This window comes from Apus apus, chromosome 2 (assembly GCF_020740795.1).
Source record: "Apus apus isolate bApuApu2 chromosome 2, bApuApu2.pri.cur, whole genome shotgun sequence".
NCBI lineage: Eukaryota > Metazoa > Chordata > Aves > Apodiformes > Apodidae > Apus > Apus apus.
In genome coordinates, this window is record NC_067283.1 from 121,523,934 (window position 1) to 121,547,846 (window position 23,913).

Sequence of the window (23,913 nt, forward strand, 5' to 3'; positions counted from 1 at the left end):
AAACATTGTCTTAAATTCCATTCCAAACAGTTACTTACCCTTTCATCACTTATCTTCAGGACTTTTGTCAAAAATAAAAGTAATAGATTAGTCCAGGCTTCCCGATGACTTTCTGATGTAAGAGTGAGGAAATAACTCAGAGCCTCACTGCAGACACTGGAGAGAAAAGACACAAAAACTAATATTTTATTTTGAGCTCTACTGCAGAGAAGAAGCTTTGGCTTTGCAACTACACCAATAGAACATCATTGTAGTAGAACACCATTGTTTTATGAAAGCTATTGTAAGCCTGATCAATAACAGAAAGCAGAGATTTTGTTCAACTCAAACCCAAAGTCCTAGGACTTCAGTATTAAATATGCTGACAAAACATCATCCCTTGAAGTGTGTCAAGTGCTCTTTGAGAGGTATTAAACTGCATGTGACAGAATGATATGTAGACTTCAAAAATGTATCTGATGCTGATGTGACCAGCTAGCTTTCAGCTCTGCTCCCTGATCTGTAAATCCTGACATAACAACTTTGTAAGCTAAAAGGATTCAGGTGAACCTCAGTATTCACATCAACAAATAAGCAAAAAACCAAAAGCTTCTGTGTGCCCTTAGGCTCCTCAAGCCCAACACTCATTTCTGCAGATGAGAACAGCATCAGTTCTCTAAAATACTTGAAGTTACTGAAAGAAAAAAGCAGGGTTTAGGTGACAACTTGTTTCTCTTTTTAAAGAGGAGCTGTAACAATCCCTCACCTATTCACATGCTACAAAAAAGGTAACAACACCTTTGTTTTCCCCTGCAAAACATCTAATGAGAACAAAAAGCTGAGGCAGCACTAGTAGCTGCAAGTACAGCACTCTCCACACAACATAAAACCACACCGTATGAGCTGTGACCACCACCCCCCATCCTGTTGCTAGCTCTAGGAAGTGCAGTGCAAACGGAGGAGGCCCATCCTTTCAAATAAAACCGAACATTCTTTAACATCAGAAATAACATCTCCAGGTTCAGCTACATGGACCTTACTTTAGTAGTCTTTGCTGGACTTCCTCCCACGCACTGGTCCGGCTTTCATCCATGTACATACGGAACAGAATGCGTAGCCCACAGGCCAGACTGCTGGTCTCCTGTTTCAGAAGATTAGGCTTTGATTTGCCTTTGAAACCTAGAGAAATTCCAAGCATCCATTTAGATTTGTTTCATCCGTCATTTTCCCTCACAGTCCACTACTTCTCCTTCTAAGCATCCTCTACACACAGACAGAAGAACCACCTTACGTAATTATTTTCATAGAACCACAGAATCCTAGGGGTTAGAAGGGACCTCAAAAGATCATCTAGTCCAACCCCCCTGCCAGAGCAGGATCACTTAGAGTAAATCACACAGGAACGTGTCCAGGTGGGTTTTGAAAGTCTCCAGAGAAGGAGACTCCACAGCCTCTCTGGGCAGCCTGTCCCAGTGCTCTGAACAATGGACCTTTTTGTCTCAATCATGTATCTCTAGTGTATACTGTTTTGAGGCTTCGTTTTGATAAAAATGCCTACAACACCACTGTTTCCAGAGCTTTGGAGGTCCATACCAGCTTTTTAACATTATCTCGCTCAAACTGAAGTGGTTCTGTGGATGCATACATGAATGCACAAAACAGCTTGCAGCATATTCACAGTATGCATTCACCATTAAAAAAACTGGCATAGCAAACTTTGGTGCAAGAAATAGATTAAACACAATGCTACAGAGAGTTTTTCATCTGTTTCAGAAAATGACATGAGCAGGTAAAACAACCCCCCCCCAACAAGTTTTGTGTCTGCAGCTTCCAAGCTGACACCTACAGCCAGGTTATGCTTAGCAGGCATAATCCAGTAAAATCTTAAATTTTAGGAAATAAAGATATTTGGACCTGCACAGATCAAGTCTCCTTCCCTTAGGGATTTTAGGAATATAAAGTTACAGACTGATACTCAATTTTACATTCAGCATCAGAGTACTTCTGACCTATTTTGGGGGCCAATTCAAAGCACAGTAAGACATCCTTGCAAAATATTTCTCCAAGGTGACTGACTCACCTGCTTTCCAGAGAGCAGTTCTTTGCTCATTGTTTGAATTAAACGCTTTAGCAAATCTGTGAGATTCCAGCAGACAGTCGAGGAGTTTGAAAAGCTGCTGTGATGTTAGAAAACGATACATCCCTTGATCTTGTGTATCCACATGGACATCAAAGTCTACTGCATCTCTCTGTTAAAAAGAAAGAAAGAAGAGATTTCAGTTAAAAATTCAACATTGTCCTAAGCAAGCTCCAGTGATAACTCAATCCTACCCTGTTTTCATTTATACTTGTATTTAAACTTAAAACAGTATTACAAGTTGTATGCACATCCCAATACAAAAATACCTCTAAACTGCATATGTTTTAATCCCCACAATGTGCTGCCCTAGCACAGCAAATGCAATTTAATGCAAGACATAAAAGATCTCAGCAGCCTGCTGGAGTTCTCAAGTGCTTCTAAAAATTGTCAATTAGAAGACACTGCAGGACTTCATGAACTTTTACCCACTAGAGGCAAAGCTGTTAAAAAAGAGAGATACCTGTCAGTTCTACTTACTTGTGCTGCTGCTAGATTCTCAGCATCCTCTTTTTTGCTAGTTGCTGGGAAGAACACAATGTTGTCGATAGTCTGAATGAGTTCCAGTTGTACAACACATTTGATCAAAAGAGCAGCAAATAACTTCTGTTCTGGAAATTCTTTAAAGGAGGAAGAAAAAAAAAAATAAAAAGAAAATTGCTTGTTAACTAAAGAACTGCAATTTTTTTTTTCTTTTTTGACCTAGTTTGGGAGGAAGTTAAGGACAGCTTAACTTCAAGCACATTTATAAACTGAACCTAAAATCCACCCATCGGAATTACTCTTGTAAAATCATGGCTGATCACCATGGTAACAACTGGCAGTTTGAAAAAAGCTATTTCCTGACTTTAAAGTTGCTTGCCATATATTGGACAAATACTCAATGTTACCTCTTCACCACCAAAATTAGTGACGTTGTTAGCATCAGTGTAACAGCAAGAACCAGAGGCTGAGACTCTCCACAAGCAGAAGTGGCTTAGGACAGCACTGACACCACAGATACTTGTTTGTACTTGTGGCAAGTACTAAAACCACCAGATGTGAGCATTTTAAGCACCAACAAAACTTTGCACAAGTACCTCAAGGGCTTGATAAGACTCTCTTCAAATCAGTGTAAATGCACTTTTTTTTTTTCCCCAGCTATTGCTTCTGTTGCATTCTGCACAGAAAGAACTTTGCTCTTGAGAAGAAGAGCCTATTTACATAGTATTATAAAGAGAGTACTACTTTTAGCATTTTGCTTTGGATGAAAAGCCTGCAAGTTAGCAGCTGGACTCTAGATTTTTAAAGAACAGGTCAAAAATATGGACCCACAAGAGTCCAACAGAATCCTGTCATATTACATGAAGACAAAAGTGTAATCAATGTGATGTTCTTCACATCGTGTTTCTAAAGTTACAGCTGGGGCTGTGACTAAAGATATCAAACGCCTGCTAAATACCACTCTTAACAGATACAAAATGCCAAATCACTCAAAAAGACGCACTTGCTGTTGGCCTGGTTTTAGTCATTTCTTCACCTACTGTGGACCCTGCGCTGGGCTGATATGGATGTCCATCTGAAGATCTAGGCTGAAGAGAATCATGAATATCTACTGACTTCTGGGAGATTGTATCCTGAAAAGAAAGAATAAAAAAACCCACAAAAACTTACAGGAAACTTCTGTGAGTCAGCACTGTCAACAGTGCTGTGCTCTTCATAGCTTAACACCTTTGCTGTTTCAACACTGCACTTTTAAAATTCACTTGGGTGACAGCTGATATGAGAGGTCAGAGAGGTGTATGAAAAAGAATTGAAAATGTGACAAGTAACAAGTACTTTATTACACAACAAAGTCAATGAGTAGTATTTTGCACATAGGGGTTTTGTATGCTGTCCAGGCATTTAGTCTGTCAGCCAACAGGTTTGACTTTCACCAGATTAAGTGTATAGGTTTGCTGCAAGGTTCCAATACTGGGAAGTACAGTATCAACCTTGAGCTGCAATAAAACCCTCTAATGCCTTCTGTGAGAATTTGAATTCCTTTTATAACAGGTGAAAATATGAACACACAGCTCTTAAATGTCAAGGCCAAACAATACGGGGTATCACCAAACTTTAATCTTTACTTGCCTTTGCTCCCTTGAATGTTCTGAATCACAAGCTCCTAGTAACATGTTTGTAGGTGCTACAAGAATTTACCACAGTAAAATTATGAAGGAGGAGAATATGCGTGTATCAAAAAAATGCTCTAATTTAAAATCCTTTTAGCAGAGAGCTGCTTCAGCAGACTTCTGCCACGTGATCTGACTCACCATGTTGTGTTATCCTGTGAGCTAGAACTCAGTTATTTTGGAAGGTGAATTACTGGGGTTTTTTTTGTTGTTTTTTTTAAAATAAGTATCTTCCTTCTTGATCAGAATGTAAAATATTAAAAACAATGGTAATACCCAACACTTGCAATTCAGAAAACATTTGTTGAAAGAGGGAAATGTAATTAATAACAAAATATGTTGCCATTAATGGGAAAGCATTACATATATATGGGATATGTCTCTCTCCCATTCAATAACCCAGCATTTCTACTGACATTTGTTCTGTAAGAGCCACTGGAGACTACACATTAACTCCCTGAATTATGCTGCTAGCAAGATTTAAATCTACACCTACTGTTCCTATAAAGAACACTTAACTTCTCTTACCAGTAAATAACCTGTGTTTTGATCCCTATGAAGTATAAATACTTTTAGTACCTATTACAGCTATAGACAGCAGAATGCTTCATTATATTTGAACTACATGAAGAAAAAAGCAGATGGAAAAATCTAAAGCCTACAAAAATTCTATCCTACCAAGAAAGGTTCCAAAATATATCTCCTTTATCACTATTTATTACACAAGTTCTACTTATTTTGAAGTTGTAAAGTACACTGAATACAAAAAAGATCTTTGAAAACATAAACGTTAAATTATTTCAAGGGGGAAAGATATTTAAATTTATTAATGAAAAAGACATCTAATATATTTCACATTTGTGCATGCTATTATATTTTACATAAATGGATCAAAAACATGGCCAACGTTTAGATCAAATGTTTTAAATCTCAAACCACTACAAATGCAACAAGAGACAAAAAGCACATTCAGTCACACAGATGCAAAATACCCGTATAATCAGAATTGGCCATCACAAACACTTCCATTCTGTTCTAAGTAAATTATTTTAACACTCCATAAAGATAAATGGAGGGAGTCAGTCTCTCTTAGCAGAACTCATTTGAGATCATATCCTTGAACAGTTTTTATCAAATGCTTCATTATTCTATAAAGAACTTAATGCAGCAATCTTGTGAGAATATCAAAAAGCTAAACTAATTCTCCTCAGTTGTAAAGTAGCTACAGTGCTGCCACATTTCGGTAAATCCAAATTTATTCAATCAGTGCTATGAAATTTGATTGTTACACATATTTTCGATTTTAAACACTGATGTTTAAGTTCTAATTACCAGAGAAAATCTAAAGGAAAAAAAATTCAAATTACCTGGCAATCTTTCCACCTCCAGCATTTTCTCATCATGCCAATGTATCAAAGAGAACATTGAGCAAAATAAAACAAAACCCACACCTCAAACCAGAAAACAACTCAAACCCTAAATGCATTATTACAGACCTACCAGACACAGGATATTACCTGAAACATACACAGATAATGACCTACAGCTAATTTCTGGAAGCCAACTTTGCTGCAAACAGATACCTACATCTCTTTCTCAATTAATTCCCTGCCATTTTTAAGCATTAAATAGCACTTTATCTGGAAAAAAAAACTTTTTCAAGTATATAAAAACTGAAAAATGGTCTTAAACTAAGTATACTTTCAACATATTCTACATCACCACACATTTGTACCAAATTCTTGCAAGCTTTTAAAATATTTTTTATTTAAGCACCTTACCAGTTTTTCTTTTGCATCAGAGGGAGATCCAGAGCCAAACTCCCCACTGACTGGTCTCCAAGTCAGCAGCCTGGAAAAAACAAAAACCAGTACCAGATTTATTAAATGTGAAATGCAAATCAGAACTGATACCCTAAGAAGTCCACTTCAATATGGTGGCTTTTTTGCTTAATTTAAGTTAATGGAAGCCAAACAAAGCGTCAGATATAGATACTTCCATAACTTAATAAACTCATTTCTGTTTTAGTTATACATTGGACATTAGGAAAAAGTTCTTTAATATGAGGGTGGTGGATCAGTGGAACAGGTTGCCTAGTGGTGGTGGTGGCCCCATCCCTGGAGACATGCAAGGTCAGGCTTGATGGGGCTCTGAGCAATCTGGTCTAGTTGGAGATGTCCCTGCTTATTGTAGGGGGGTTGGACTAGCTGACCTTTAGAGGTCCTTTCCAACCCAAGACATTCTATGATTTTATTCTTTCACACATACTGAAAAAATTAAGTATTGTGTTTTCTGAGCTTCAACGTTTCTGCCAACTGCCTTAGAGGGGCAACTGGATTATGTGGAGGTGGATTAATTTTTCTCAGAAATATTTGATTTGGCTTTAGGCAGGACTCTAGTGCCATTAGTGGGTCTTGTTCTCTCAGACTGTCTCAAGCTTTACCTGGAATAAGGAATTATTCAACCCCAGGACAAATCAGCATGAATGTCTGGAAATGTTTTGCACTCTGTTTCAGGTATGTTCCAGCATTGTGGTTTTATTTTCACTGAGGATTCAACATTTTTGCCACTTAGGATTCCTTGCTGTTATGAGATACCAAGTCACTGACAACACTTCTGATCTCTTCCCTGCTGTTTTCCTATAGCATGTTGTTGTCTTGAGTGCCTTAAGCACTAAAAAAATTCTATATAAATTTTAACTTATGGAGGCTGTTTGTGCCTGTCAAGAATCGAGGGAAATTGGATTAAAGAACTGAAGTGGTCTCATCATTTCTTGTTCTATCAAATCTATTGCCACAAAGTAAGATTAAAGTTATTTGTCACTGTTAAGATCTCAGACTATTCAGCCTCAACCTGTGTGAGGCAATGCTTGATAGATATTTGTGTCTCTGTATCCTAAGTGGGATCTTCTCCTTTGTGTTAAGGATCCTAAACTAACATGTCACTGATCTCCATACAAATAAAGACCATATAACCAAAAAGACAAATCAGAGATAAGAAAGGATAAAATCTTCAGGCATGTAATGAAACAACAAATAAAGCAGAGCAGAGAATGGAATTGATTCTTGAAAGCTACCGGGCCACAAACTGCAGATTATTCTGGATTAGAGGTTGCTAAACACAGTGTAATTTATTCGGGGCTATGAAGTCTTAAACTTCCATCTGGCAAATGAGGTATTGGAATAACGAGCCATTATGAGCCAGTAGAGGCCAGATCATCACGACTTATGCAAGAAACCAACTCCAACTCTTAAATTTCCCTAGGACAAGAGGGCACCCTGGCTTTCTCAGTACCAGTGAGCCGAGACTTGCTGTCATGAAGCTTCCTTATAAATGGAATAGAAATTAAATAAAAAGAAGAATCAGAGATAACTATTCAAATGAGCTAATGAAGAATGGCCTTGATGAACAAACAGTGAGGTAGTTTCAAAATTCGTTGAACAATCAAGCTAACAGGGTGATGATCAAGGGCATAAAGTCCAGTTGGAAGCCTGTAACTAGTGCTGTACCCCAAGAGTCAATTCTAGGTCCAATTCTGTTCATTAACGATCTGGATGATGAAGTAGAGTGGACCCTCAGGGAGTTTGCTGATGACACAAAACCAGTACCAAATTTATTAAATGTAAAATACCAATCAGAAATGATATCCTAAGAAGTCCACTTCAATATGGACATTTTTCTATTTATTTAAAATATGAAGGCATACCTGTATCTCACTACCATAATATTTTCTTACCCATCTAAAAAGCTTTTGCTTTAATCAAAGAAGGTCAAAGTGAAAAGACTGTTTAGAGCAGTTTTGTATCACCCAGCAACTGTTTGAAAAAGAGCAGGCAGACTTTCAGCATGGGAAAGGAGACTGATTACTTATGCTCAAGGGATTACTCGTGTATAAAATCCAAGTAAGATTTACTTTACCCTGCAAAAGCTGAGAACCTATCAGATAGAGAAGAAGGAGTAATATAATGAAGTTCTCAAAGAAGACATAAAAAGTTAAAAAAGGAGATGGGAAGTCTCTGGACAGCATCAAATACCCTCCTAAGAAAAATAACCTATTTGAAAGGCAAAAGTGCTATTAACATCAAAGAGAATAATGCACATATTTCAAATCAGATATAGCTAAAGGCAACAAGAGTATTTTGAATGCCTGTAAATATTAAGAGATTAAAAATGCTGCTCTAGAAGGGTTTCTAATATTCAGCCATAAGAATACCTAGAAATCTAAGTTTTGCTCATACATGGAAACCAAAGCAAACGTTCTGCTAGTGAACAAACAAATCAGATAGTATGTCTCAAAAAATTCAACATTTAAAATTGAATCAAGTTATGGTTTTGAGGTAGGTTATGTTGGGGTTTTTTGCTAATTTCCTATGCAGCATTTCTAGTTTATCATTTACGATAGAGAAGTAGTACATCTAGCCCCTAATTTATCATTATGTTCCAAGAAAGTTTGCTTCTATTTAGTCCACACATAACAGCTTTCTGTTCATTTATTAGATATCTAACAATTTGAAATCAGTAAATCATCTAGTTAAACTATTTTACAAAGAATAAATATTAACAGTCATCTTACGCATGAGGGATTGTGGTTTTGAAAATATCCAGCATGCAAGTACAAGTTTTATCCCAGATTTCTAGGGTAAACTTTTCACCATTTAGGATGACAACATTCTCCAAACAGTTTGTACCAGAGCGTGCCAGTTGTTCATTGTCTGTAAAAGACAAAGAGTGCATTTGTTTATTCACATTCAGTATAGTAAAAGGTTAACATTGTTTAACCTAATTTGGTACAGTCCTACCTTGCTGCACACACCAGTACAGCTGTGCAAATATATCATCCAAAAGAACATCACTGAGTACTTCTAAATACTGTGTGAATACATCACATATTGCATAAAGTGCATGGTTGCAAGTAGTTGTCATCCATTCAGCTTTCTAGGAGGGAAAAAAAAAAAAGTTACAACTTGGTTTAAGGTGAAACTTTTAAGATACAGAACCCAGCAGGCAGATATATGTACTTATTCAATCTGAATTGCTTTATAATGACATACAATCCCTTTCTATACTTCAAAACTCAAGAGCCCCAATGTTTGCTTTGCTAACTACCAGGTTTAAAAAAAACTACAGAAACAGACAAACTGTTCCCTGAGACCAGGTTATAGGACTGACAAGCACTCACCATCAAGAGATACCGAGTCTGACATTAAACTTAGTGTCTAATCCTAGATCATAGTTTAATGCTATGATTCTAGGATTCTAAGTTTTATGGGTGCCTTCTAAATATTTTCCAGAGAACAAAAATTTAGGAACTGAGACATATCCTTCAACAAAAAGTCAGATGAAGCCTCCCAAACAGTTTATAATTTTGATCAAATTTCTAATATTAATAATTTACACTTAATTTTCATTAGTTAGCCCATTTCTTTTTCTCTTTTACTTCCTTGTCAGGACAGCGTCTGGCCCTGGGTTGGCCAGTCAAAACCTGTTTGGCTGATCAAAAAGGTGCAGTGAAAGCACAGTGCTGTTTTGGGGTTTGTTTGCTTGCGTTTCTTGCCCTAGTCATCAAAAGGTTTTGAACTAACAGAACTTAATTGTTCTAACTGTGACTTCAGTGTTGATGACAAGCCTCATCCCAGTGAGCATGCTGCCATGAAACGATGCGTGTCTCATACTCCAGTCATCATGTGTAAAAACCGCAGTTCCTAAAAACCCTAGATACTTGGCGTCTTATGTTGTTCTTCTACTGTTCATGGTGTACACTACCAGGTCTTTTACATACATGGCTGAAAAATACGAGAAAAGTGACAATGGCTCCAACAAAATGCTAATAAAACAAAAGAAGGCTACTAAACCACAGGTCAACCATGCAAATTTTGAGGTCTGCCTTATGTTACCTGATAAACTATATTGTTAATCAAGTTTTCTACTGTAAATATAGATCTCATGTAAGTTATCTGGCCCATTTTTTTTCACCTCAGTCTGCTGTTCTGGCAGTTTCATGTTGTCAAATATCCTGAAGACAATCCGAAATAAATCTTGCCACCAATGTTTTTCGAAAGTATGGCCGTATGTCTTCATTATTTCAAACATCACTGTTAATCCTCTGAAATGAATAAAGAACAACACATATTAAGAGTTACAAAAAGAAATGCACTAGACTAAGTATGTCCAACTGCAACAGAAACAACAAACTCAAGTACTGTTAAGGACATTATACACTCATCTGAGGAGTATGCTAAAATTAAGTAGAAAGTCTGCTTGTTTAAGCAGCACCTAAAAGTCACAGCAATAGCCAGAAAATACTTTTGTGAACTGTGGTAATTTTAAAAATAAAAAACTCAGAGTACAGCTTTGCTTTTTCAATTGTCTTTGCAATCCTCAACCAGTTAATGAATCATGGTATAAAAACCAGCTTTAAAATCCTCAAAGTAAGTTTGATGGGCAAGACACAGGAAGACAGGCAGGACTGGGGTAATGAATTAAAAAAAAACCCAAAACAACAAAAAGAGGTTTCAATAGAATGTTGCAGTTGGAGCCCACCAAAAGAAGATGTACTCATTGCATGGAACATTTTACACTTGTTTTAAAGAGAGCAAAACCAGAAATAGGACATGAGGCTTACCCAGGTCAACTATGACAAATTGTTAAAATGTAAGAAACAGGAGCATATATCATGGAAACAAACAGCATACATTTATATTTACTAATGAATAGAGAGGATCAGTATTATCACTGGAAAAATACAGATTTGGATATTAATCCACTGTAATACCTTATTTAAAAAAAAGGAGGGGAGGGAGATATAATGCATATTGACCATTTAATGTTGACCGTCCACAATAAAGTGATGCTTGCTTCTAAATGTTAGGACAGTTAAAAGTTGACTGCTACATTTTACTGTGCTCTATGCATAAACTGCCTCCATAGCATGTGATGGCAAGTTGAGTTGAGCTGTTTTAAAAAATTTACAGGTTCTATAACAAATGGAAAACAATCACTGTATTTTAATTTACTTACGCTTTAATTCATTTTCAAATGAACTATTAAAACAGTTCTTATCTTTGCAATTTCATGGCCATTCATCCTGAACAGGTACTGTTTGAGTATTTAAAGGAATGTAATACTTACCTATTTAACATACTGCAATCACAACCACATACATTCAGTATTGTTATAATGGAAGATAACAATTTCATATGTAAAGAACACAGACTTATTTTTTACATTACAGCATCTATTACGGTGTTTTTAAAAAGTCTGGTGTTCCCACAATATCACCTAAATTAATTGTGTAAGTCATTTTATGACAGTTAGGTTTACTAAGACAGTTGTTTCTATTTTAAAAGTAAGTCTTAAAATTTGAATTACAAATACTGATTGTTACCTGGTTCTTACATCTAATTTGCATCTATTGATGATACAGGACAACTCAAACAGAATTGGGAACCATCCTCGCACCCACACTCTGTCTTCGGGAGCTACATTCATATCATCACTTGTGTATTCCTTGAATGCCTATAGAAGAAACCACAGGGTTATACAGGGTTATAAGAGATTCTTTAAAATAAAACACAATTCGGACTATAAATTATCTCTGCTGTACTAGCGTTACACCTCGATACCTCAGATGAGCTGGCAATCAAATTAATAACACTGAGAAGGTGAAGTGGTTTTCAAGGTAATGCTTAGTATATTATGAAACTAAACAAGAAGATGCATCAGTTTTTGCTTGCAGTTCACAGTCTCTTATTCTTTTTTTAGAGAAAGCACTGGAAGTGAGGATCTACCATAACATTTGGAGAATATGAAGCATTTCTGCTTATATGGCATATCCATTGGGCAATGGATGCAAACTGGAGCATAGGAGGTTCCACGTAAACATCAGAAAAAACTTCTTTACTGTGAGAGTGACAGAGCCCTGGAACAGGCTGCCCAGAGAGGTTGTGGAGTCTCCTTCTCTGGAGACATTCAAAACCCGCCTGGACATGTTCCTGTGTGATGTGCTCTGGGTGACCCTGCTCTGGCAGGGGGGTTGGACTTGATGATCTTTCGAGGTCCCTTCCAACTCCTAGGATTCTGTGATTCTGTGATTCTTCAGAACATTTCCTAGTAGAGAGCAGGTGCTGAGATAGTTGACTTCCAGCAGCTCTCAGGATAGCTAGCCACCAGCTCAACTGGGAGTGGGCAGGGGGGAATAAAAGAAAATAATAAAAATAATTGCTGATACCTTCAAAGTGTGTGGCATTTTATAATCCTATAGCTTCTGAGTACATTTCTCGTTAATCTCTGAAACTTGAAGGGAAGCCAATAAGGGTAGTGCAAGTATTTTTTCCTTTATAAAAGCCCAGCTGATTAAAGCACTTATAATTTAGTGAATACAGACTGTACCTGAGGTCTATCTGATACATATTTTGCACAGTGGCGAATGAGGCGGATCGCTTCCATGCTGGTATCTGGAAATGCTGCATTGCAGGCAAATTCAGACAAGCACTTCACTGCATCCTGGAAAGAATCTATGGTTGCTGGGAAGTGTTTTTCAAACACGATTGCTGGAAGAAAAGTGTGAACAGAAGAAAAAAAAAAAGTGCCATGCTTTAAAATCTGTTAATTCTAATTGTAGCAGAAGTCATGAGAGACTGGTTGGGGTTGTCAAATGCTTGAGAAGTAATAAGAAGTAAAAAATATATTCTGAACCAAAAAAAAAAAAAATCACCTAGAGGGCATTTGATTTTGACAGTAAATAAGTGTCTAAAACAAATCACAGCAGCATCTACTTTAATGGAGGTAAATGTAACAGCTAAGCAAGAATAGAGCGAGAAGCTTCCTGCCTAAGATCAGAGCGAGCTTAAGAGGGCTACACAAAGCACAGAGTTACATCTGCAGAAGGACTTCCCTTAGCACTATGATCCTGTTGCCTCTATTTTAAAGTCACTTTTGAGGGAAAAAAAGCTTTCTTCAGCAATTCTGAAAAAGTTTTAGGAACTTGCACAGGTTAAGATAGATTAAAGAGATCCCTATGGCACTTAAAGCCTTGAGATCTAGATTAGAGTAGGAAAGAAAAACACATAAATAATAATCATAGTGCCACCTGGCTCAGCACTTTCTCCTGAACAGGGCCATAAACAAGGACAATATGGAAACAGAGAAAAAGATATACTGACAACATAATAATAATATGACTACACAATTCTTCTTCTGGTGGAAAAAAATATACATTTTGTCACTTAAATGGAAATTTACACATTAAGCAAATTTATCTCAGGGTCAGCTTGTTTTACGAGAGAATGCTAGAAAGAGATATTTCTTTTTTTGTAGGGCACAAAGGAAGAAACTATAATTTTATTTAATTAGTTTCTTAAGTATTTTCTCAGATGATTGGTTGAAAAGTGTTAAACATGAAGTGGGCTTTGCTATGCAGGGTGTAGAGCCCACAGATAAACAAAGCCTCTCAGTCTCTGGAGTCATGTATACTTTCATGATGTCTGAATATGGTCAATACTCACTGACAATGTGCCCTGTAGTCTGGAATGCAAGTTCCACTATACTTTCATCCTGATCTGAGGCTGCCAGATGAAATACTGAAAAAATGTTTTTCCAGCCAGAACGAATGTTAGCAGCTTGGGAATTTACCATCTGTGCAATACACCGTACAACCATGTCTCGAATAGTAGGAGACCTAAATTAAGACAATAAACAATAAGTAAATTACATAATCAATTAGAGCAGTGCAATTCTCCAGCAACAGCAATTTGAAATACTAATTGCAAAAGCTGGTGCTTATGATACCAGGTGATTCAGTTAATTGTATGTTATTACCTGTTTCTCTTCATGATGTGTTCAAACGGTCTCAGGAAATCCTTTTGGAATCGGAAATTAGCAAGTTCTCCTTTTTCCAAGAACTTCATTGATAATTGCCTTAATGAATCTACTGCAAAAATAGCTACATCTTCATTGGGATTGCAGCCAACCTGGTAATGTAGAATAGAAATGCACTGTAAGCTTGCATCAGAATTCTGATGGATTCAGCCCAAGCTACTTTTGCATTTGATAACGGAGAACTAAGCAGTGCTGGAAAAATAACAAAATAAACAGTATAAACAAATTCCATGAACCCAATTGTTAATGCAATTCAATAAGCCCTAACCAATTCCAGCTATTTTCTACATTATATATCCTATCATCTCTAACTTTGTAAAAATAAGCAAACTGACTTCAACAAGCTGTATTAATATCGCATGTCAAACATTCACCTGATAAATAGTCAATTTAGACTTGAACAGAAGACAAGATCTTATTCCAAGCTTTATAAAACACCCCCCAAAATTACAACACATAACTTAAAGGCAGCCAGTTCTAGATCCAGGTCATGATAAATAGGAATATATACTCCTGATTTTACACTTATTGTATCATGTATCTCTGTCTTCTCATAGGCCTTTCCCACTTTACAAGTTCTGTTGCGTTTTAAGCTACTTACACAGAAGGACAGGAAAATCCAGTATAACTCAGAGGAGTACATGCTTTTCCAACTAATCTCTAACTAAAATTTATTTGTATCGGTAACTCACGAAGCATGCAGTACCATCATTAGCAGGGATACCTTATTAAAATGATCTCCGATAACTTCCCAGATTCGAGACCACTGTAGCCTTATCCGGCCCATGTTGTAGTAAGAAATCTCTACTATCTTCTGCAGACTAAACATTCGAGGGTGGGTAGCAGACAGCAGTTCATCCATAGAGACAGCACAAAGCCAGCGAACGAAATCCACTGTTAAATGACCACAGATTGCAATGCAAAATTTTTCTAAAGTTTAAGACAAAGCTGCTTTGTAGTGTACAGGGTGGGGAGAGGGGTGGGCAGGGGAGAAAGATAAAACCTACCAATAGCATTTCCATCCAACCTTGTAGATCCTGTAAATATTCTGTAAAGTACAGTTTAAGACATTGTTACAATTTCTTAAAAAGTCATGTATTAAACATGTAGTCAAGATTTTTCAAAATATATGTAGACACGCCCTGACTACTTTTGTTAGTTAGAAAACAAATAGTAATTGTGGAAAAATACTGAAGCTATCAGAACTATTTCAATTATTTCTAGTATTTAAAAACAAAGCATGCATGAAGACTGGGAGGTGAGTATTGTTTCTAATACTATCTGCTCATTGACAGTGACTGATGACTAATGTCAGTAGCTTATAAACTATTCATCCTTGCTCCAAATACAGAAGTCAAACTTCTCATGAGTGCACATTTGCCACGACAAAGAGATAGTCTAAACAATGAAGTGAGGAGAAACACTGCAAACCTCAAGACCTATTATGTGTTTGACACTAAGTCTTCAAATGCATTGCATTTGATGTGATTTGACTTCAAGGTAACTTTAATTGAACTGACATCAATCATCCTGCCGATACTCAGTCACAGAAATGCTTGTAAGCCTTCAGAATGATACCCCTTTGTGACTGTTGGTTTTGACAACCATTAAGAAAATTATGCTTTCTGATTTCTTATATGCTGAGAGCACGAGACCCATTAACACTCCAGTCTAATCAGTACTTCATGATATAAACAGGGAATGTTTATGACACATATTATGCCTGATCAAATCTGGTTATGTTAAGCATGATTCATAGAAAGCAAGACTGGAATAATAATTTTGGTGATTTCAGACAACATCTACATAACCTACAGGAAAGCGGGGAGTCAGTAATTACATTTAGGAGAAAAAGGATCTGTCAATAATGGTCCCTGTTCTAAGGCAGGATGAGATTTGCTATATGATACTACACAGCAAATCAAGATTCACAGGACAGTATTGCAGTCTTCATTCTGCAGCTCATCCTGCAACCTGTGATAATTTTATATTGGTATAAAGGTTTCTTTCCTAATCTTTGTTCTGTTCCATCTTGCAAAAATACTTCCGCTCCACAAAAAAAGTAAAAAACACACAAAACTGAACAACAATTTAATACAGTAATGTTTATGTCATTTTTTCCAACTTGAGGAAAACTAATAGCAGCTAATTATTATTACCACAGGGTATTTAAATACTTCTTACAAAGCTTGGGGTGGCAGCAGCAAATTTAATACAATACCTGTCTACAGCAACGACAACACTTTGGGAACTAGTTTCACCAATGGATTCCTGAATACTTGCTATCTGCTTCCAATCCACATTTCCACCTACAGTGAACAAAATGTGAAAAACTGGTAAGAGATAACACAGAAAGGAGTGGAAAGAAAGAGGAAGAGAATTTGTGCCACTACCATTAAATATAATTTTAAATCTCAAAAAAATGCAGAAGTACATCATTATTCCCTTTCATGAACTAGGCATCTCAGCGAACAGTTGCACGTTGGTCTAAGTTGTAATTCTCTAGATTCTCTGTCCATGTATGAACTATTTCAGCCCTAGAAAATGGTCTACATTTGGAACAACTGTATGAATAGGTACAAGTGAAAAAAAATTCAGAAGTACAAGAACCATCTTTCAATGGATCTTGGTAATTCTGCTACAGAAAATAAACAACATACAGTAGAGCATATGACACAGAGGAGAATTTTTTCACACTTTATTAGTAGCAAGTGAGTAAATCCATCCTGATAGGTTTTCTTTTTAATCTTTCACAGAGTAGAGTTCCCACCTAAACTCTATCTTAAAGCTACAGCTCAAGTACAACAAAATTATAACCTAACAATAGTGAAAAAAATCCACAAATAAGAACAGCAATATTTATTTTGGAGACTAGAAACTGTAACTCACACCTGGGAAGGCTCACATGAAGAAAACGCTCACTTCACAGTGAGCAAATTTCTAAAAATTCTGGCAATGTCTAAAACCCCCTCCACCCTGCCATCTGAAAAAAACAGGAATCTTACAACCATCCTGGGTAAGTTCGCCTACCCTATATTTAGGGTTTTTTTCCTTAGGCAGCCTATTAGAAAGACAGGGGAGAACAGAATACTGAAAAAAGGCCAGCAGTTCTGTTCTCAGAGCTTTGCACAGACAAAAAGTTCTCATGTTTCCAGCTACCTTCCAAAAGTCTGCCTCTGAGTCTTGCTGTGCTCCACACTTCGAGGTGGCTGAAGATGATTGGCTGTCAAATCTAGAATAAACCTGACCCTTGTGAAGTGTTTTCCTAGGGTATTTATGGAGTAACCTTTCTGTTCATAAATACGTAACCTTATGCTAGTATTTCAGCAACTTACAATACACTTTGTTCTCATCAAAACTTCTCTTGTCTCGATGAACACAAGCTGCCAGAATCAATTAGCTTGAATCTTGGTAATGCCTCAGTTAAGAAACATACCAAAAAAGCAGCTGTGTGAAGTGAATTCAAAGGGCTGTTTCCAAGAAGTTAGGTAACCTAAACCAACTCTGCCAGTTTTCATGGTAATTCCTTATTACTGTAGGATTTACAATCAATGCTGAAAAACCTAAACAGATTGCAGATTTATATTCCAACAGCTGTGAGATCTTTTACAATGAAAGGTAGAGTTGCATATGTAATCCTACTTTATGAAAAACCGATTCCACAGATTCCTATTGTCCAAAGAAGATTTCTGGTTACCTAAGAAGTACACTATAACCTACTCAAAGCAGCAGGTTTTGTCTTCCAACTTTGTGAATAGAGTAGAAGACAGCTGAACTTCACAGCTACAGCTCCAATAAGACAACATTATTACCAAAGAAGCAAAGCATTTGCTTTTACAACCCACATGCTTGTGATGCCTTGAATTTTCAAGTAAAACTAAAAAGGGCCATAGCAGGAAGATAATGCAAGACAAAGACATTCAAATGTAGATGCCTGAAGAGTGAAAGTGCACACCTGTAACTCTGTTCAAGCAGTAAATAAGGAAAGGGGTTTTTGGGGTTGGTTTTGTTGTGTTTTTGAAAAGCACACGCTTCTACCTTCAGAAAGAAGAGTGAATGTTGCTGCTTACGCATGTCTGATTTTGCAAGCATGTTTGGAAGATGAAGCTTCTGTGTCACCCAGGTGCAACTTCACTTACTTTAATTAAACAACTATTTCCTGTAAAATATGTGTCTGTATACATGGACATATAACCTATGGGTTCTTCACAGGAATTCAGGTTTATAAGAAGCTTGCTTGAAAGCCATAGCTCCAAAGGATACCTCAGAAAGATCATCACAAGAAAAGTATCTGCAACACACGACTTGTGGAGAAGACTGAAAGAAACAAAACAATTGAGAAAATGACTGTTCTAACAGCCCTGAAGTGCTTGAAAACCAATTTTTTTCAAGTTAGGCATTTTCCTGTAAGATTGAAGTGATATTGTTTAATAATAATTTTAAAATTGTTAAGTTTCCATCTGTGTGCTGCAGCAAGCACTGCAGAAATTCAGTTCAGAAAGAAACATTTCACGCATCTGGGCACGGACTGTCTTCCTTAGAAATGTAGTTGACAGAGGGGAAAAAAAAGTCTTTATGAGCTGGATCTACACCAACAACTAGCAAATATGGCTTAGAGACACCTAACTACAGGTTACATTCTTGAGCTATTACACCTTAAAATTTTTAAAAGCCAGTCACTTCAGTGTAGAGAAACTGCCAGGATTTGGAAACAGCAAAGTTGACAGGTCATCGGGGAGCACTAAACTGGAGAATGTATATTAGAAGGGCAGGAAGAACCTCAGTATATGAGATGTGGGCAGACACATTAATTTCCAGGCATAAGGTTTCTTCAGCAACTCTTGGCAAGTTGCAGGGGAAGACACAGAGGCAGGCCAAAGGGGAGCACAATGGAAAGAAAAGAACTGACTGTAGAATCTGAAAAGCTGTCTGAGAACATAAAGCCAGAGGATTAGGACTAGTTGAGGGCTAAGATCAGGGAAACTAGTAAAATAATAATTCCTTCTAAAAACAAAAACAACAAGTTACATGAAAAACTGAGGGAACACAAATCTTTCACTTCACTGTGGGGGAAGTCGTTCAGAAAGCAGGCAGTGTTCAGCATCATACTAAAACTGAAACTTTCTAACAGTCAAATGGAACTATATACACTTCCTGGACACTTCCACAGTTTCCTAATACCCTACACCTGTATCTCTTGAACAGTGTTCCTATTAAAAAAAAAAACAAACAACACCAAAAAGCTCAACCTTCTAAAGATATAGTAAGACAGTATATGTTTATAGGAAGATAGGAAAGAACAACTCATTTATGCAGTAAATTTTGGCTCTCAGGCCAACCTAAAAAAGGCACTGATTCAGTACCAAAGTAGAAAAACAGAGGAGGAAAAAGAATTTCACAATTTAAGCTGACCTAATCTCCCACTTGGTTTGAATAGTGCTTATTTCTTGCAAAGTTTCATCACAGGGTGCTTAACCTACACATGCTAACTTGCCTGTTTGGTAAACTACTAGGTTCATTAACATTGCAATATTACTAAATCCCATCATACCATCAGAACTCCATTCTTACTTGGTCAGCTATATTTTAATAGAAATTAAGAACGTACAATTTTCTTACATTACAGACTCTCACATCCTAGCAATAACACTTAACAAAGCAAAGCAAATACTCCAGAAATAGAACAGATCTATTAAAAACCTAAGATTGTTTTACAAGGACTACTTGGCAGTTTTGCCTCTGAACCTCACAGTCAACACTACTGAAAACGAAGGACAAACTTCAATATCTGTCTGAAGAAAGCTGGCTAAACGAGATACTTCGTATCTGCATTACTTACCCAGTCCTAGCCCCACAAATTCATCGGGTGCCTGATCTTTTGTTCCAGTAAAAGAACCTTCCCTGCCACGCACTGTCCCTGAGATGTAGCGAGGTTTTACACCGGTTCCTATTAACTGTGCCAGTTCAAGTTGACTGATGCATTTCAGAATCTATTCCAGAGAATAAAGAAATTATTAATCAACAAAAAGCAGTTTGAAATAGTAAATAAATAAATAAATACACAGATACCTTTAAGTAGATGCTTAGAAGAAAATAATTCTAAACATTTATGGTCAGACAAGCATTTATCTTCTTCCATCTAAAATGAATATTAATTTTAAAACTATTGGATTAGCCTCACAATTTTATTTCTCACTTGGACATGTTTTGCTACTTTAATTAGCCAGGTAATGTGCAATTCTACATATGTATATACATGTCACTTATATAAAACCCACTGTATTTATGTACAAACAGAAAACCCACTCCATTTATGTACAAACAAGTACACTACTGTGTTCAAAATCCATTCCAGTGCTTTCTTACAGTTTAAGTACAAATTACTCCTGTACCTCATGCCAGGAATTTCCTAAATAGTTTCCATCTGTATGAGCCACCGTGATGAGTGTTTTAATTGTGTCAATATTCTTCTGCTTCATTTCCGTAATACCAGAACTCACTGTAAGTAATGTAAATCTTGCTAATGCTTGGACATAGGCATCTCTTTCAAGCTACAAATGAGAAGGGGAAAAAGAAAAGTGTCTTGTGAGCATTTTCTCAGTTTTTTGTTCTTAGTACAATCTGTATGATGTCAGCAACTACATCGTTTACCCTTCTTCTTCCTGGAACTGAATTTCCAAAGCTTTCTATATAGTGAAAGCAACTCACGTTCTTCTGTAGCAAGCTGTGGGCTAAAATCAGGTTCCCTCTGTTCAGGAACGCAAAGTGTAATGTCTGACAGCACAGAACACATAGGTTGTTGTTAGGTTTCTGGGTTTGGTCTTTTTGGATTTTTGGGATTTTTTTTGGGAAAGAGGATTCTGTTTCAAAAGAAATTTGGTTTCTTAGCTGAGCTTTCAATATTCTTGAACTATACCTGGAGGTACTCTGAAAATGCTGCCTCAGCAGATGCTCTCCGGCAAGAGAATCTAAACGATGTATCTAAAAGGCATGTTTTGCCAATTCCTCAGAAATGCTAAAAATGTATTTGATTTCATCTATGCTGTTTAGAGAAACCTCAGAAGCTTGTGAGGCAAGACTGTCATGGATGAGTAAATTGCAAGTGACCCATAATCCAGGCAGATTAAATCAATCTCACAAAAAAGAATGGTCCACATGTATGTACCCAATTTTTATGTACAGGGTATCTGTAAATAGCAAAGAAAACTCCTCAGATCTCATATGAACTGATTGTAATGGTAAAAAGTGAATTACATTTGAGCTCACAAGTGCAGTTTACTTTCCTCTTGTATATGATTTGAAGGCCATAAATTAAAATGGTTGTATATCAGAGAAGCAAATGACAACTACAAAATATATTTAACTGTTTGGCTGTTTAAGGCTATTTTTAAAGAAAAAAAACACCACACTGAGCACATAATAAAACCAAATATAATATTTTTCTAAAAAATCCCAGGAAGAATACCTGTTTCCCAGAGAAAACATGAATGCCTCAACAGTGGGCAATGACAGAGGGACGGATTCTCACAGAGCCACATAAGATGGCTACCATGTTCAAGCCCAACTACTACTAAAGACATGAGCAAAGGCACTGCAAATGATATATAAGTACAGAAAAACTCAAGTTTCATGGAAAGAGTACTAAACAAAGAAGATTTAGAGTCTACAGTGTATCTTCTGTAAAAGGAGAATGTTTTCAGCCATACCTTCCCTCGTTGTTTCACACAGATGTTTTTTAAGCCATCAAAGTAGGAGAAAAACAACTAAACAATGTGTCCATCAAGCAGAAAGTAAAAAGAGAGGACACAAGCAGCAAATTAAGTACATCCTTTTGATGCATCCATTGTCCCCAATGCCTAAACACAAAAGCCAGGCTACATTACAGTCTAAGATTAAAAGCATAAATCATTAAACTCAGAGTCTTTAACTGAGGTTTTAGAGGTGATCATGCATAGCATAAACTATATTGTGTAGTTCGGGAATTTTCTTAAACTACAAGCCTCCAGCTCCCTCCATTACCTCTCAAGGCGTGTAAACTAATCTTAACTGCTCTTAGACACTGATCTTAACTTCCGTATGTTTATTCAAAAAAACAGAGAGAAGTTGCCAGGACCAGTTAAGTACAAGAGGAAAAATTTGCTTTCATCAGAAAAGATCTCTAAGTCAGCTGAAGTACAAATCTGCTAGTCTCCTTAAAACAACCAGAGTTATCTGGCATCTGAAATCAGACAACACTGCCATCTAATCAGGACCTTGTGCAATGGAATAATCCTGTAACATACTGAAATCATCAACAAACTAGTACTGGTTTTAGTGATATGAACAAAACAGAAGAAATCAAAGAGTATCAGTTTTGAAAATAAAAGTTTTTAAGTTTCAGCAAATGAGAAGTGGGTTTTTTTGAAACGCTTTCACAGTTCAATCGAGTTTTTCCCAAGCCCATGGAAGGGTATGACTGATTCTGATACACTCTCCTCCCACTGCAGGACTGGGAGCTAACCTCTGCAGCTGCTGAAACTGATTTTTGTTCCAGTTCTACTTTCGCAACTTACAAACAAAAATAACAGGAATGTGCATTTCATTGAACAGCTGCAAGCCCCAGGGAAGGCTCTGTTAACCAAATATTTAAGTCTGTTCAGTTTGGGTCTTGAGGAGGAATGGGTGGAGGAAATGAAGAGACAGAGGAAGGAAACCTTATATGATCTCAAATGTGCTTTTTTAAGCAGCTATATCACAGGTTCCAATGTGCCTTTCCACATTAGTGATAAAAAGTTATCTAATTTGCTAAATACAAGAGCAAGGGAGAAGGAAGCAAAGCATTCACTATCATATCACAGTTCAACAGTTTTTACTTCATCTTACAATGCTGTTGGGTTTTTTAAGTGTAGGTTTTTTAAAAATGTTTTTTAATGTACACATTAAATAAAGCAATGTCAAACATTACTTTTGCTTGTCCCTCTCTTCAGCTGTCCCTATAATGGACTTATGGCAGACCAGTACTCCATTTATTAACTACCAATAACATAATAAAATGTTCACTAATGACAGCTTTAACATAGGGGGGAAAAAAAAGCCCAAGTTTAATTAGAATTACCCGCTGGAGCCAGAGAGTCTGGAATTCTTGGCATTGTGCTTAATGCAAGCTACATTCATGCATTACATCAGGAATGACATTTCCAGTGTCATAACTGCTAAAATGGTATCCAATTTTAGAAGTCCCAGATTAGTACAATCTCTCTGAAGTTGAGAACAGTATTTCAAACACAGCTCACAGAGATACTATTTTACTTACGAAACAGGATAGAAAGATGCAATCTATGAAGTGTCATGACAAAGGCAAACAGCTTTGTAACAAAGCTAGGAAGAAAGTACTGTTCTATCAAAAGTAGTCAGCTTGTGGGGAAACAAAAATTCAGCACAAAGGCATGGCAGGACTTAGCACAAAAACAGCAGCAAAAAGAAAGGTCACTTTATCTAAAACACGTCCAGTCAAATATTAGATGAAGCAGTAATTGCAGAAGCAGGCAGCCTCTAGGCATTTTAGTGCACAGCTTCAGCAACAAGGACTCCTAGAACCTCACTAACATTTTGCTGGTACATAAAATATTGTCTCAGTCTGAAGTTTTTTTACCTGAATGTTGAAAATGCAAGCGATCCTGATTGCACATCGTATACCCTCCAAACAAAGAGAGGCAACTTCTGTGTCATCACAGTCCTGTAGACCCACACTAAATGCAGCTAGAAAAGGTGTCCACGCCAACTGGAATG

At 36.9% G+C, this 23,913-nt stretch overlaps 1 protein-coding gene across 4 annotated transcripts in view; it reads right to left on the bottom strand.

The window, feature by feature from the left end:
* Nucleotides 1-23,913, bottom strand: part of ARFGEF1 (ADP ribosylation factor guanine nucleotide exchange factor 1) — a 235,950-nt gene that overhangs the window by 142,465 nt on the left and 69,572 nt on the right. For 2 of the 4 annotated variants that reach the window (XM_051609823.1, XM_051609825.1), the window contains 19 exons: nt 23,777-23,905; nt 20,538-20,696; nt 19,985-20,135; nt 16,367-16,454; nt 15,153-15,193; nt 14,870-15,039; nt 14,086-14,237; nt 13,773-13,945; nt 12,658-12,818; nt 11,654-11,784; nt 10,243-10,372; nt 9,069-9,204; nt 8,843-8,981; nt 6,051-6,120; nt 3,603-3,732; nt 2,597-2,736; nt 2,060-2,228; nt 1,020-1,158; nt 39-156 (listed from right to left, as the gene is read on the bottom strand). In XM_051609823.1, the coding sequence (XP_051465783.1) occupies nt 39-156; nt 1,020-1,158; nt 2,060-2,228; nt 2,597-2,736; nt 3,603-3,732; nt 6,051-6,120; nt 8,843-8,981; nt 9,069-9,204; nt 10,243-10,372; nt 11,654-11,784; nt 12,658-12,818; nt 13,773-13,945; nt 14,086-14,237; nt 14,870-15,039; nt 15,153-15,193; nt 16,367-16,454; nt 19,985-20,135; nt 20,538-20,696; nt 23,777-23,905 (2,526 nt within the window). Of the gene's footprint in view, nt 1-38; nt 157-1,019; nt 1,159-2,059; nt 2,229-2,596; nt 2,737-3,602; nt 3,733-6,050; nt 6,121-8,842; nt 8,982-9,068; nt 9,205-10,242; nt 10,373-11,653; nt 11,785-12,657; nt 12,819-13,772; nt 13,946-14,085; nt 14,238-14,869; nt 15,040-15,152; nt 15,194-16,366; nt 16,455-19,984; nt 20,136-20,537; nt 20,697-23,776; nt 23,906-23,913 lie in introns of those variants that run through there. The other 2 variants (XM_051609824.1, XM_051609826.1) reach the window with 2 other exon arrangements.